The following is a 15,405-nucleotide window of genomic DNA, read 5'->3' on the forward strand; positions in this document are numbered from 1 at the left end:
TAGGCCACATGGACAGACTGAAGATATAGATGAACTCTTTTTACATCAGATGTCTATGTTCTCAAAAAAGGACGACATAGTGATCATGGGAGATTTTAACTATCCAGATATTTGTTGGGAATCGCTTTCAGGCAGAAGTAATGGGTCCAGAAAATGCTTATCTTCTCTTGCTGACAACTTTATGTTTCAAATCGACGAAGAGAAATCAAGAAGATCTGCAATCTTGGACCTAATCCTTACAAACAGTGAAGAAATGATTGAGGAAGTAAAGGTGGCCGGGAATTTAGGAGGCAGCGATCATGCTATCCTCCAATATGGATTATAGGAAGAGAAAGACCAGCGAGGGCGAGGACTTTAAGGTTGGACTTCAGAAGGGCAGATTTTAACCCCTTTACGCCTGACGGTGGTTTGCAGCTTAATGACCTGGCCAATTTTTACAATTCTGACCACTGTCCCTTTATGAGGTCATAACTCTGAAACGCTTCCACAGATCCCGGTGATTCTGTGAATGTTTTCTCGTGACATATTGTACTTCATGTTAGGGGTGAAATTTCTTTGATATAACTTGTGTTTTGCAACTTTCCAACTTTGAATTTTTGATGCCCTTAAATCACAGAGATACGGCACACAAAATAGTTAATAAGTAACTTTTCCCACATGTCTACTGTACATCAGCACAATTTTTGGAAACATAATTTTTTTTGTTAGGACGTTATAAGGGTTAAAAGTTGACCAGCGATTTCTCATTTTTACACCATTTTTCTTAGGGACCACATCACATTTGAAGTCACTTTAAGATGTCTATATGATAGAAAATGCCCAAAAGTGACACCTGTCAGAGACACCGCACTGAACTTGCTCACTGAGCCAGTGCGCGTGTCCTGAGTAAAGCGAACAGTGCTCAAAGATACCTATGGAGCGGGCAGCAGCCGAGTAGATGCGTACATCAGAGCTGCAGGACCTGAAGCACGTGACTGCTAGGGGCGTGGCCTAAACTCCACAGAGCTAGGAGCTGCAAGACAATTCCTAGCAGAGTAACTGCGAGACAAAATTACCAAGGGGCATAGACAGTGAGAATAGTCAGGACGTAGCCAATGAGTCACACACAGAGATAGCTGCAAGGTACAAGAGGGGCGAGCAGAGAGTAGTCAGGTCACAGGCAATGAGTCACACACAGAGATAATAACGCAGTACAAAATCAACAGGCAAACTCACAACGGGAAACAGAGCCGGGTCAGAACCATATAAACAAGCTATAGCAACAAACAGGCACACAGGGGTGAGCACACTCGGCCAAAGGCAAAAGTATAACTGGCAGGGATTGGAGCTTCCCAGGGGTTTAAGAAGCTCTCCCAGAACCAGAAAGAGGCCAATCATTAACCCCAAGTGTGCAGGTCAAAACCTGCACAGCGCTCCAGACATTAACCCCTGACGTGCAGCTCAATCTTTGGAAAAAAAAATGAACATTTAACTTTTTTATACAAAAAATTTACTTCAGATCCAAATTTTTTATTTTGACAAGGGTAACAGGAGAAATTGGACCCCAAAAGTTGTTGTGTAATTTCTCCTGAGTGCACGGATACCCCATATGAGGGAGAAAACCACTTTGTGGGCGCATGGCAAGGCTCAGAAGGTGTAAGGAAAACACACACACACGAGAGGGAGGAGTCGGGGAATACAGATATCCCCCCGCCGTCACTGATCTGTGATGGAGCTTCCACAGTCTCAGCTCTCTGGCGCCCCCTTACCCTCAGGTCAGTCTGGGAACTGCACCTAGGATAAGTAGTCGCCAGAGAGGCTGCCCTGTCCTGTACTGGTTATGGGGCACTCTGCAGTGAGGGCGGTGTATATATCACCAGTCCGGGAATACATATATAAACCTCCGGTCCGTCACTGACAGGATCCCCCAGTAACACCAGGACGGTATGCTGCCACCAGTTCCTCGTTAGATATAAGCCCGGTCCGTTACTAAGCTTATATCGGGTCAGAAACCAACCCCAGGTAGCGTATGGGTGTGTGCACACGCTGCGGATTTTGCTGCGGTGTACAGTACCATTATTCCCTATGGGAAATGGAAACCGCTGTGCAGACGGTGCAGAATTTTCCGCGCTGATTTTCTGCGGTTTCTAAACCGCAGAAAGAATTTACATGTCAATTCTTTCTGCGGATTCCGCAGCGGTTTCCTATCTCCTCCATTGTGGAGATGGTAAAACCGCAGGGCCAAACCGCAGGATAATCTGCAGCAGATTCCGCAGCGTGTGCACACAGCCTAGAAGTACGAGCCGGACTCACGTGAGGTCTTGTTTTTGCGGGACAAGCTGACGCCCATTTTCAGGCACGTGACATTTTTTGATCACTTTCTATTCCAATTTTTGGGACGCAGAATGAACAGAAACCAGTATTTCATGAATTTCTTTTGGGGGGGTGTTTACACCGTTCCGCGTGCGGTAACATTGATAAGGCGGTTTTATTCTTCAGGTCAGTACGGTTACTGCGATACCTCATATCCTTTTTATGTTTTGGCGCTTTTATGCAATAAAAACTTTTATAGAAACAATAATTATTTTTGCATCGCTTTATTCTGAGAGCTATAACTTTTTTCTTTTTCTGGTGATTGAGCTGTGTGGCGGCTCGTTTTTTGCGGGATAAAATGACGTTTTCAGCGGTACCACGGTTATTTACAACCATGCTTTCCATCACATTTTGTTTTACTTTTCGCTTGGCGGTATGATGATAAAAAACAAGGCAAAAGAACGCTTTATTTTTTATGGTGTTCACTAAAGGGGTTAATTAGTGGGACAGTACCAAATATGTGTACGTTTATTATTGTTTTTTTTATTCAATTATTTATTTAAAGAAAAAAATCAAAATATATTCTATATTGTTTTTTATTTTTAAAAAAATATTTTTACAATTATTTAATTTTTTTTTACTTTTTCACAATCATTTTTTGCAGGCTGATCACTTCTACAGCATGGAGATGTAGCATCATCCCCGTGTTATAGAAACTGTCAGCTCTGCACTGACAAACTTGCTCATCATGCATTGGGCATGAGCAGGAAGTTTGCTAGGTCTGGTGACCCGGATGTTGTCATGATGACGCCAGCTCACCATGGCAATGATTGGCGTCACGGCGTGGGGTCTCCGATCCAAAGGCAGATGGGCTGTCAGCCCTCTGCCGGCATATGGAATGCTGCGATCGTGTTCGATCGCAGCATTTTTGGGGTTAAAGTGCCGGGAGCGGTCTGTGACCGACCCTGGCACATTGTGCTGGGTGTCAGCTGTCAGAATCAGCTGACACCTGGCGACAATCGTACAGTCGCACAGACGTAATATTCCGTCTCTGGTCAAATAGGCCCAGGTCACATGGACGGAACATTACGTCCGATGTCAGAAAGGGGTTAATGGACTCAAAGAGGTAGGAAAGTTCCGATGTCCGGAAGGTCTAAAGAGCAAATATGTCCAAGAAGGATGGGAGGTTTGTAAATGTAAGACATGTAAACGAAATGGAAGGAGGAGGCATAAAGGAGAATGTAATGCTGTCTGCAGGGAATGCAGGGCAAGAGTTGGAAGAGCTAAAGCCAGTAATGAAGTGAGGCTGGCAAGGGAGACCAAACGCAGCAAAAAAAGATTTGGGGTTATGTCAAAAGTGAAAGAAAAATCAAAGATGCTACACGATATTTCAGGAAAAAAGGGTGAAGTGATCAGAAATGATGTTGAGAAGCCGAACTTATAAATTCCTGTTTTGCATCTGTGTTCTCTAAGAAAGCAAATGTGACATCAACTGATCTTCACGGTGTCATCGAAGGAATAGAAGTATCCACACTATCCATAAACAGAGAGACGGTGAGGGAACACTGAGCTAATTTACATGAATTCACATCTCCTGATCCAGATGAATTACATCCTAGGGGACTGAAAGAGTTAGCAGAGGAAATTGCAGAACCACTAGCCAGAATCTTTGAAAAATCCTGGAAAACGCACGTCCCAGAAGATTAGAGAAGGGCAAATGTCCCTATCTTCAAAAAAGGAAAGAAGACGGAGCCAGGAAATTACAGGCCAGTGAGCCTTACTTCTATACCAGGAAAGATCTGTGAACAAATTATTAAACAGCATGTATGTAAGCACTTGAATAAGAATACAGTGATTAACCAGAGCCAGCATGGGTTTGTACAAAACAAGTCATTCCAGACTAATCTAATTTCCTTCTATGATGGAATCACTGACTGAGTGGATGAGGGAAATGCAGTAGCTATACTATATCATAACTTCAGCAAAGCATGTGATAAAGTTTCTCATACTATCCTCATTGACAAAATAACCAAGTATGGGATTGACAAGGCTACGGTTAGTTGGATTCATAACTGTCTCAGTGATCATACTCAAAGAGTGGTAATAAATGGCTACACATCAAGTTGGCAGAGTGTTTCAAGTGGGATACCACAAGGCTCTGTCCTGGCCCCAGTGTTACAAGTGGGGACCACAAGGCTCTGTCCTGGCCACAGTGCTACAAGTGGGGACCACAAGGCTCTGTCCTGGGCTCAGTGTTACAAGTGGGGTACCACAAGGCTCTGTCCTGGCCCCAGTGTTACAAGTGGGGTACCACAAGTCTCTGTCCTGGCTGCAGGGTTGCTCAGCAATTTTATAAATGATCTAGATAAGGGAACTGAAGTTAAACTAATCAAACTTGAAAATGATGCCTAGCTAGGAGGGATAGCTAACACTAGAGAAGACAGAGAAAAGATTCAGAAGGATCTAGATAAGCTTGAACAATGGGCAGCAACTAATAGAATGGTATTTAATAGGGAGAAATGCAAGATTCTACATCTGGGCAAGATAAACAAAAATTACATGTACAAAATGGGAGGAATAGAACTAAGCAACAGCATGTTGAAAAAAAACCTTGGGTATACTAATAGATCACAGACTGCACATGAGTCACCAGTGTGATGCAGCAGCAAAAAAGGCAAATACAGTGCTAGGATATATGAGAGAAGCATAGAGTCTAGATCACATGCAGTCATTATCCCCCTCTACTTCTCCTTGGTTAGACCTCATCTGGAATACTGTGTTCAGTTCTGGGCACCACATTATAAAAAAGACATTGAAAAACTGGAGCAAGTTCAGAGAAGAGCGGCCAGGATGGTGAGCAGACTGCAGAGTATGTCCTATGAGGAACGATTACAGGATTTGGGAACGTTTAGCTGCAAAAGAGAAGACTGAGAGGAGACTTAATAGCTGTCTACAAATAGCTGAAGGGCTGTCACATTGTAGAAGGATCATCTTTATTCTCATTTACATAAGGAAAGACTAGAAGCAATGGGATGAAACTGAATGGGAGGAGCGGAGGAGACCATGACCGGACACATCTATATATATATATATGTGGAGTATACCGGAGCAGAAGAGACCCCGACCGGACACATCTATACATCTATATGTGGAGTATACCGGAGCAGAAGAGACCCCGACCGGACACATCTATACATATATATGTGGGGTATACCGGAGCAGAGGAGACCCCGACCGGACACATCTATATGTGGGGTATACCGGAGCGGAGGAGACCCCAACAGGACACATCTATATGTGGGGTATACCGGAGCGGAGGAGACCCCAACAGGACACATCTATATGTGGGGTATACCGGAGCGGAGGAGACCCCAACAGGACACATTTATATGTGGGGTATACCGGAGCGGAGGAGACCCCAACAGGACACATCTATATGTGGGGTATACCGGAGCGGAGGAGACCCCAACAGGACACATCTATATGTGGGGTATACCGGAGCGGAGGAGACCCCAACAGGACACATTTATATGTGGGGTATACCGGAGCAGAGGAGACCCCGACCGGACACATCTATAAGTGGGGTATACCGGAGCGGAGGAGACCCCAACAGGACACATCTATATGTGGAGTATACCGGAGCGGAGGAGACCCCAACAGGCCACATTTATATGTGGGGTATACCGGAGCGGAGGAGACCCCGACAGGACACATCTATATGTGGGGTATACCGGAGCAGAGGAGACCCCGACAGGACACATCTATATGTGGGGTATACCGGAGCGGAGGAGACCCCGACAGGACACATCTATATGTGGGTATACCAGAGCGGCACTGACCTGTGAACCCCGGGAGCTTCTCTTGTAATCCCATTCTTGGTGACCCATTAACTGCGGAGAAAAGAGAGGAGTATTAATGGTAACGTGTGTTACATGTACCACAAACCCGACACGCAAGGAATACACGGACTGCACACAGTGTCGAGATACAGAGACCACGCACGTGATATACACAGACTATGAGAGGGGAGGGGATGGTGCTGCAGCTTCTCTTTCTGGATGCCTATGAGACTGCAGGCTGTGAGAGGAGAGGGGATGGAGCTGCAGCTTCACTTTCTGGGTGTCTGTGAGACTGCAGGCTGTGAGAAGAGAGGGGGATGGAGCTGCAGCTTCTCTTTCTGGGTGTCTGAGACTGCAGGCTGTGAAAGGAGAGGGGATGGAGCTGCAGCTTCTCTTTCTGGGTGCCTATGAGACTGCAGGCTGTGAGAGGAGAGGGGGATGGAGCTGCAGCTTCTCTTTCTGGGTGCCTATGAGACTGCGGGCTGTGAGTGTAGAGGGGGATGCAGCTGCAGCTTATCTTTCTGGGTGCCTATGAGACTGCAGGCTGTGAGAGGAGAGGGGATGGAGCTGCAGCTTATCTTTTTGGGTGTCTGTGAGAATGCAGGCTGTGACAGGAGAGGGGGGATGGAGCTGCAGCTTCTCTTTCTTGGTGCCTATGAGACTGCAGGCTGTGAGAGGAGAAGGCAATGGAGCTGCAGCTTCTCTTTTTGGGTGTCTGTGAGACTGCAGGCTGTGAGAGGAGAGGGGGTGGAGCTGAAGCTTCTCTTTCTGGGTGCCTATGAGACTGCAGGCTGTGGGAGTAGAGGGGGATGGAGCTGCAGCTTATCTTTCTGGGTGCATATGAAACTGCAGGCTGTGAGAGGAGAGGGGATGGAGCTGCAGCTTCTCTTTCTGGGTGCCTATGAGACTGCAGGCTGTGGGAGTAGAGGGGGATGGAGCTGCAGCTTATCTTTCTGGGTGCCTATGAAACTGCAGGCTGTGAGAGGGGATGGAGCTGCAGCTTCTCTTTCTGGGTGCCTATGAGACTGCAGGCTGTGAGAGGAGAGGGGGATGGAGCTGCAGCTTCTCTTTCTGGGTGCCTATGAGACTGCAGGCTGTGGGAGTAGAGGGGGATGGAGCTGCAGCTTATCTTTCTGGGTGCATAATGAAACTGCAGGCTGTGAGAGGAGAGGGGATGGAGCTGCAGCTTCTCTTTCTGGGTGCCTATGAGACTGCAGGCTGTGAGAGTAGAGGGGGGATGGAGCTGCAGCTTCTCTTTCTTGGTGCCTATGAGACTGCAGGCTGCGAGAGGAGAAGGCAATGGAGCTGCAGCTTCTCTTTCTGCGTGCCTGTGAGACTGCAGACTGTGAGAGGAGAGGGGATGGAGCTGCAGCTTCTCTTTCTGGGTGCCTAGGAGTCTGCAGGCTGTGAGAGAGGGGGATGGAGCTGCAGCTTCTCTTTCTGCATGCCTATGAGACTGCAGGCTGTAAGAGTAGAGGGGGATTGAGCTGCAGCTTATCTTTTTGGGTGCCTATGAGACTGCAGGCTGTGAGAGGAGAGGGGATGGAGCTGCAGCTTCTCTTTCTGGGTGTCTGTGAGACTGCAGGCTGTGACAGGAGAGGGGGATGGAGCTGCAGCTTCTCTTTCTGGGTGCCTATAAGACTGCAGGCTGTGAGAGGAGAGGGGGATGGAGATGCAGCTTCTCTTTCTGGGTGCCTATGAGACTGCAGGCTGTGAGAGGAGAGGGGATGGAGCTGCAGCCACTCTTTCTGGGTGCATATGAAACTGCAGGCTGTGAGAGGAGAGGGGATGGAGCTGCAGCTTCTCTTTCTGGGTGCCTATGAGACTGCAGGCTGTAAGAGTAGAGGGGGATTGAGCGGCAGATTATCTTTCTGGGTACCTATGAGACTGCAGGCTGTGAGAGGAGAGGGGATGGAGCTGCAGCTTCTCTTTCTTGGTGCCTATGAAACTGCAGGCTATGAGGAGAAGGGGATGGAGCTGCAGCTTCTCTTTTTGACTGTCTGTGAGACTGAAGGCTGTGAGAGGAGAGGGGGTGGAGCTTAAGCTTCTCTTTCTGGGTGCCTATGAGACTGTAGGCTGAGAGAGGAGAGGGGATGGAGCTGCAGCTTCTCTTTCTGGGTGCCTATGAGACTGCAGACTGTGAGAGGAGAGGGGATGGAGCTGCAGCTTCTCTTTCTGGGTGCCTATGAGACTGCAGGCTGTGAGGGGAGAAGGGGAAGGAGCTGCAGCTTCTCTTTTTGAGTGTCTGTGAGACTGCAGGCTGTGAGAGGAGAGGGGGTGGAGCTGCAGCTTCCCTTTCTGGGTGCCTGTGAGACTGCAGGCTGTGAGAGGAGAGGGGGATGGAGTTGCAGCTTCTCTTTTTGGGTGTCTGTGAGACTGCAGGCTGTGAGAGGAGAGGGTGATGGAGTTGCAGCTTCTCTTTTTGGGTGTCTGTGGACATCAGGCTGTGAGAGGAGAAGGGGATGGAGCTGCAGCTTCTCTTTTTGAGTGTCTGTGAGACTGCAGGCTGTGAGAGGAGAGGGGATGGAGTTGCAGCTTCTCTTTCTGGGTGCCTATGAGACTGCAGGCTGTGAGAGGAGAGGGTGATGGAGTTGCAGCTTCTCTTTCTGGGTGCCTATGAGACTGCAGGCTGTGAGTGGAGAGGGGGATGGAGCTGCAGCTTCGTTCTGGGTGTGAGACTGCAGGCTGTGAGAGGAGAGGGGGATGGAGCTGCAGCTTCTCTTTCTGGGTGCCTATGAGACTGCAGGCTGTAACAGGAGAAGGGGATGGAGCTGCAGCTTTTCTTTTTGAGTGTCTGTGAGACTGCAGGCTGTGAGAGGAGAGGGGGTGGAGTTGCAGCTTCTCTTTTTGGGTGTCTGTGGACATCAGGCTGTGAGAGGAGAGGGGTGATGGAGCTGCAGCTTCTCTTTCTGGGTGCCTATGAGACTGCAGGCTGTGAGAGGAGAGGGTGATGGAGTTGCAGCTTCTCTTTCTGGGTGCCTATGAGACTGCAGGCTGTGAGAGGAGAGGGGGATGGAGCTGCAGCTTATCTTTTTGGGTGTCTGTGGACAGCAGGCTTTGGATGGTGAAGAGACCCATGGGGACATGAGGTTAGGTGACAGCGACGCTCTGACATCACACCGGAAAGAACCCGTGTATCCAGAAAAAGTGGTGACCTGGTGACCCTCAATCACAGAAACTCTGGGGCATCTGCAGGAATATATTACTCCAGTGACAGCCACAACATTAACCCATGAATGACTATCAGAAACTGAGGGGATGAAGTCCATTATATTCAGGGCCCAAACAAGAGCCCTACAAGTTCTGCACATGGAGGGCCCCTAAAGGAGGCACAATCCTACAGACAACAGAGCTGAGACATGGCGGCTCCTGTGTGCAGAGGACAGAACAGCCTGCAGATGAATGTCCCCCGAGAGCAGCGGCTGAAAATGATGGGGACGATGGTGGTGGTATTAGCGGAGCAGACATCTGGAGGGGGCACATACTTTCCCACAACATTCCTGGCAGCTGAAGAGTTAATGAGCAGCAGTTCACATTTAATCAATTGCCATGTAATTAACTTCCAAGAGAGACGAGTGGCGATTTAATATCCGAAGGAAATCATTAACTAGATGACATCAAAGTGAGCTGAACTCCCAGGAGGAAAGAGTGATGAAAAAACAGGGTGGGGGTTCAAGACTGCCCCCTAAAGCACACTGCCACCACAAGGCAGTGCGCTCCCTACAGGTCAGTGCCACCACAGGACAGTGCACCCCGTACAGCACACTGCCACCACAGGTGAGTGCGCTCCCTACAGGACAGTGCCACCCCATACAGCAGCGCCACCACAGGACAGTGCCCCCTACAGGACAGTGTGCTCCGTACAGCACAGTGCTACCACAGGACAGTGCCCCCTACAGGACAGTGTGCTCCGTACAGCACAGAGCTACCACAGGACAGTGCCTCCTACAGGACAGTGCACCCCGTACAGCACACTGCCACCACAGGACAGTGCACTCCCTACAGCACACTGCCACCACAGGACAGTGCGCTCCCTACAGGTCAGTGCCACCCCATACAGCACAGTGCCACCACAGGACAGTGCCCCCTACAGGACAGTTTGCTCCGTACTGCACAGTGCTACCACAGGACAGTGCCTCCTACAGGACAGTGCACCCCATACAGCATAGTGCCACCACAGGACAGTGCGCTTCCTACAGGACAGTGTGCACCATACAGCACAGTGCTACCACAGGACAGTGCCTCCTACATGACAGTGCGCTCCCTACAGGACACTGCCACCACAGGACAGTGCACCCCGTACAGCACACTGCCACCACAGGACACTTCGTCCCCTACAGGACAATGCAGAACAGTGCCTCCTGCATTACAGTGCACCCTATACAGCACAGTGCCACCACAGGACAGTGCGCTCCCTACAGGACAGTGCCACCCCATACAGCACAGTGCCACCACAGGACAGTGCCCCCTACAGGAAAGTGTGCTCCGTACAGCACAGTGCTACCACAGGACAGTGCGCCCCGTACAGCACAGTGCCACCAAAGGACAGCGCCTCCTACAGGACAGTGCACCCCATACAGCACAGTGCCACAACAGAACAGTGCGCTCCCTACAGGACACTTCGGCCCCTACAGGACAGTGCACTCCATACAGCACAGTGCCACCACAGGACAGTGTGCTCCATACAGCACAGTGCCACCACAGGACAGTGCCCCCGACAGGACAGTGCACCCCATACAGCACAGTGCCACCACAGGACAGTGTGCTCCCTACAGGACAGTGTGATCCCTACAGGACAGTGCGCTCCCTACACAACAGTGCCCCCTACATGACAGTGCACCCCATACAGCACATTGTCAACACAGGACAGTGCCCCCTACAGGACAGTGTGTGTCGTACAGCATAGTGCTACCACAGGACACTGCGCTCTCTACACGACAGTGCCACCTACATGACAGTGCACCCCATACAGCACAGTGCCACCACAGGACAGTGCCCCCTACAGGACAGTGTGCTCTGTACAGCACATTTCTACCACAGGACAGTGCCCCCTACAGGACAGTGCGCCCCGTACAGCACAGTGCCACCACAGGACACTGCGCTCCCTACAGGACACTGCGCTCTCTACACGACAGTGCCACCTACATGACAGTGCGCCCCGTACAGCACAGTGCCACCACAGGACAGTGCCCCCTACAGGACAAGTGCGCTCCCTACAGGACACTGCGGACCTTACAGGACAGTGCGTCCTGTACGGCACAGTACAACCACAGGACAGTGCCCCCTACAGGACAGCACCCCCTACAGGACAGCACACCATACAGGACAGCACCCTATACAGGACAGCACCCCCTACAGGACAGAATTCTCTACAGGACAGCACCTTATACAGGACAGCACCCCATACAGGACAGCACCCCCTGCAGGACAGCACCCCCTACAGGACAGCACCCTATACAGGACAGCATCCCCTACAGGACAGCACCTTATACAGGACAGCACCCTATACAGGACAGCATCCCCTACAGGACAGCACCCTATACAGGACAGCACCCCCTACAGGACAGCACCCTCTACAGGACAGCACCCTCTACAGGACAGCACCCTCTACAGGACAGCACCCCCTACAGGACAGCACCCCCTACAGCAGGGTTCCCCAACTCCAGTCCTCAAGACCCACCAACAGGTCAGGTTTTCAGGATTTCCTTAGTATTGCCCAGGTGATAATTGCTTCACCTGTACAGTACAAGGGAAATCCTGAAAACATGACCTGTTGGTGGGTCTTGAGGACTGGAGTTGGGGAACCCTGCCTTACAGGACAGAACTCTCTACAGGACAGCACCCTATACAGGACAGCACCCTATACAGGGCAGCACCCCATATAGGACAGAACTCTCTACAGGACAGCACCTTATACAGGACAGCACCCCCTACAGGACAGCACCCTATACAGGACAGCACCCCCTACAGGACAGAACTCTCTACAGGACAGCGCCCCCTACAGGACAGCGCCCCCTGCAGGACAGCATCCCCTACAGGACAGCACCTTATACAGGACAGCACCCTATATAGGACAGCACCCTCTACAGGACAGCACCCTCTACAGGACAGCACCTTATACAGGACAGCACCCTATACAGGACAGCGCCCCCTACAGGACAGAACTCTACAGGATAGCTCACTCTACATCTCAGCGCCTCCTACAAGACATCATGATATAATGTTACAAGGTGATGAAATATAAGGAGCATATATAGTAGGAGAATCAAATAATCGTTGACGCATACAACAGCTGCAGGCTGATACTGTGCACTGTGCTGGGCAGACAGCAGGTGGCACTGTGCTCACTGCTGCAATGAGTTGACGTGTGCAGTTTCTCTCCAGACTGCACTGTGTGACCGCTCTGCTCTTCCTTATGTCAGTCCTTTCCTGTATAGTCCGTGTTGTGTTGATGCAGATAATGATTGCTGGATGTTCTGAGGAAACATCTCATTCTCCCACAATGTCTGAGCTCTGAAAGATTGAGCTGAGAATTGCAACAGGTCATGTGCCAAGTCACAGAGAGAAAGAGCACAGCACTGAGAGAGCCCAGCACAGCACAGAGAGAGAGCCCAGCACAGAGAGAGAGAGCCCAGCACAGAGAGAGAGAGCCCAGCACAGAGAGAGAGAGCCCAGCACAGAGAGAGAGAGCCCAGCACAGAGAGAGAGAGAGCCCGGCACAGAAAGAGAGAGAGCCCGGCACAGAAAGAGAGAGAGCCCGGCACAGAGAGAGAGAGAGCCCGGCACAGAGAGAGAGAGCCCGGCACAGAGAGAGAGAGAGCCCAGCACAGAGAGAGAGAGGGCCCAGCACAGAGAGAGAGAGAGCCCAGCACAGCACAGAGAGAGAGCCCAGCACAGCACAGAGAGAGAGCCCAGCACAGCACAGAGAGAGAGCCCAGCACAGCACAGAGAGAGAGCCCAGCACAGCACAGAGAGAGAGCCCAGCACAGCACAGAGAGAGAGCCCAGCACAGCACAGAGAGAGAGCCCAGCACAGCACAGAGAGAGAGCCCAGCACAGCACAGAGAGAGAGCCCAGCACAGCACAGAGAGAGAGCCCAGCACAGCACAGAGAGAGAGCCCAGCACAGCACAGAGAGAGAGCCCAGCACAGCACAGAGTGAGCCCAGCACAGCACAGACAGAGTCCAACACAGATAGAAAGAGCCCAGCACAGAGAGAGAGTCCAGCACAGAGAGAGAGCCCAGCACAGAGAGAGAGCCCAGCACAGAGAGAGAGAGAGAGCCCAGCACAGAGAGAGAGAGAGAGAGAGCCCAGCACAGAGAGAGAGAGAGAGAGAGCCCAGCACAGAGAGAGAGAGAGAGAGCCCAGCACAGAGAGAGAGAGAGAGAGCCCAGCACAGAGAGAGAGAGAGAGAGCCCAGCACAGAGAGAGAGAGAGAGAGCCCAGCACAGAGAGAGAGAGAGAGAGCCCAGCACAGAGAGAGAGAGAGAGAGCCCAGCACAGAGAGAGAGAGAGCCCAGCACAGAGAGAGAGAGAGAGAGCCCAGCACAGAGAGAGAGAGAGAGAGCCCAGCACAGAGAGAGCCCAGCACAGAGAGAGAGAGAGCCCAGCACAGAGAGTGAGAGAGCCCTGCACAGAGAGAGAGAGAGCCCAGCTCAGAGAGAGAGAGAGCCCAGCACAGAGAGAGAGAGAGCCCAGCACAGAGAGAGAGAGCCCAGCACAGAGAGAGAGCCCAGCACAGAGAGAGAGCCCAGCACAGAGAGAAAGGGCTTAGCATAAAGAGAAGCACACGGCACAGAGAAAAAGAGTGCAGAACAGAGAGAAAGAGCACAGCACAGAGAGAAAGCGCATATAGTAGGAGAATCAAATAATCGTTGACGCATACAACAGCTGCAGGCTCATACTGTGCACTGTGCTGGGCAGACAGCAGGTGGCACTGTGCTCACTGCTGCAATGCGTTGATGTGTGCAGTTTCTCTCCAGACTGCACTGTGTGACCGCTCTGCTCTTCCTTATGTCAGTCCTTTCCTGTATAGTCCGTGTTGTGTTGATGCAGATAATGATTGCTGGATGTTCTGAGGAAACATCTCATTCTCCCACAATGTCTGAGCTCTGAAAGATTGAGCTGAGAATTGCAACAGGTCATGTGCCAAGTCACAGAGAGAAAGAGCACAGCACTGAGAGAGACCAGCACAGCACAGAGAGAGAGCCCAGCACAGAGAGAGAGAGCCCAGCACAGAGAGAGAGAGCCCAGCACAGAGAGAGAGAGCCCAGCACAGAGAGAGAGAGCCCAGCACAGAGAGAGAGAGCCCAGCATAGAGAGAGAGAGAGCCCAGCACAGAGAGAGAGAGAGCCCGGCATAGAGAGAGAGAGAGCCCGGCACAGAGAGAGAGAAAGCCCGGCACAGAGAGAGAGAAAGCCCGGCACAGAGAGAGAGAGCCCAGCACAGAGAGAGAGAGAGCCCGGCATAGAGAGAGAGAGCCCAGCACAGAGAGAGGGCCCAGCACAGAGAGAGAGAGCCCAGCACAGAGAGAGAGAGAGCCCAGCACAGCACAGAGAGAGAGCCCAGCACAGCACAGAGAGAGAGCCCAGCACAGAGAGAGAGCCCAGCACAGAGAGAGAGCCCAGCACAGAGAGAGAGAGCCCAGCACAGAGAGAGAGAGCCCAGCACAGAGAGAGAGAGCCCAGCACAGAGAGCGAGAGAGCCCAGCACAGAGAGCGAGAGAGCCCAGCACAGAGAGCGAGAGAGCCCAGCACAGAGAGCGAGAGAGCCCAGCACAGAGAGCGAGAGAGCCCAGCACAGAGAGCGAGAGAGCCCAGCACAGAGAGCGAGAGAGCCCAGCACAGAGAGCGAGAGAGCCCAGCACAGAGAGCGAGAGAGCCCAGCACAGAGAGCGAGAGAGCCCAGCACAGAGAGCGAGAGAGCCCAGCACAGAGAGCGAGAGAGCCCAGCACAGAGAGCGAGAGAGCCCAGCACAGAGAGCGAGAGAGCCCAGCACAGAGAGCGAGAGTCCAGCACAGAGAGCGAGAGTCCAGCACAGAGAGCGAGAGTCCAGCACAGAGAGTCCAGCACAGCACAGAGAGAGACCAGCACAGATAGAGAGAAAGGGCCCAGCACAGAGAGAGAGAAAGGGCCCAGCACAGAGAGAGAGAGCCCAGCACAGAGAGAGAGAGCCCAGCACAGAGAGAGAGAGTCCAGCACAGATAGAGAGAAAGAGCCCAACAAAGAGAGAGAGAGCACAGCAGAGAGAGCCCAGCACAGAGAGAGAGAGAGCC

At 51.4% G+C, this 15,405-nt stretch overlaps 1 protein-coding gene across 3 annotated transcripts in view; it reads right to left on the reverse strand.

The window, feature by feature from the left end:
* PDE3A (phosphodiesterase 3A) overlaps window positions 1-15,405 on the reverse strand; it is a 454,441-nt gene that overhangs the window by 148,948 nt on the left and 290,088 nt on the right. For all 3 annotated transcript variants that reach the window (XM_073562348.1, XM_073562351.1, XM_073562350.1), the window contains exon 2: window positions 6,132-6,182. In XM_073562348.1, coding sequence (XP_073418449.1) covers window positions 6,132-6,182 — 51 coding nt within the window. The remainder of the gene's footprint in view (window positions 1-6,131; window positions 6,183-15,405) is intronic.

The sequence above is a fragment of the Dendrobates tinctorius genome, unplaced genomic scaffold (genome assembly GCF_039654945.1).
Source record: "Dendrobates tinctorius isolate UK_male_01 unplaced genomic scaffold, ASM3965494v1 ptg000348l, whole genome shotgun sequence".
NCBI classification, from domain to species: Eukaryota; Metazoa; Chordata; class Amphibia; order Anura; family Dendrobatidae; genus Dendrobates; species Dendrobates tinctorius.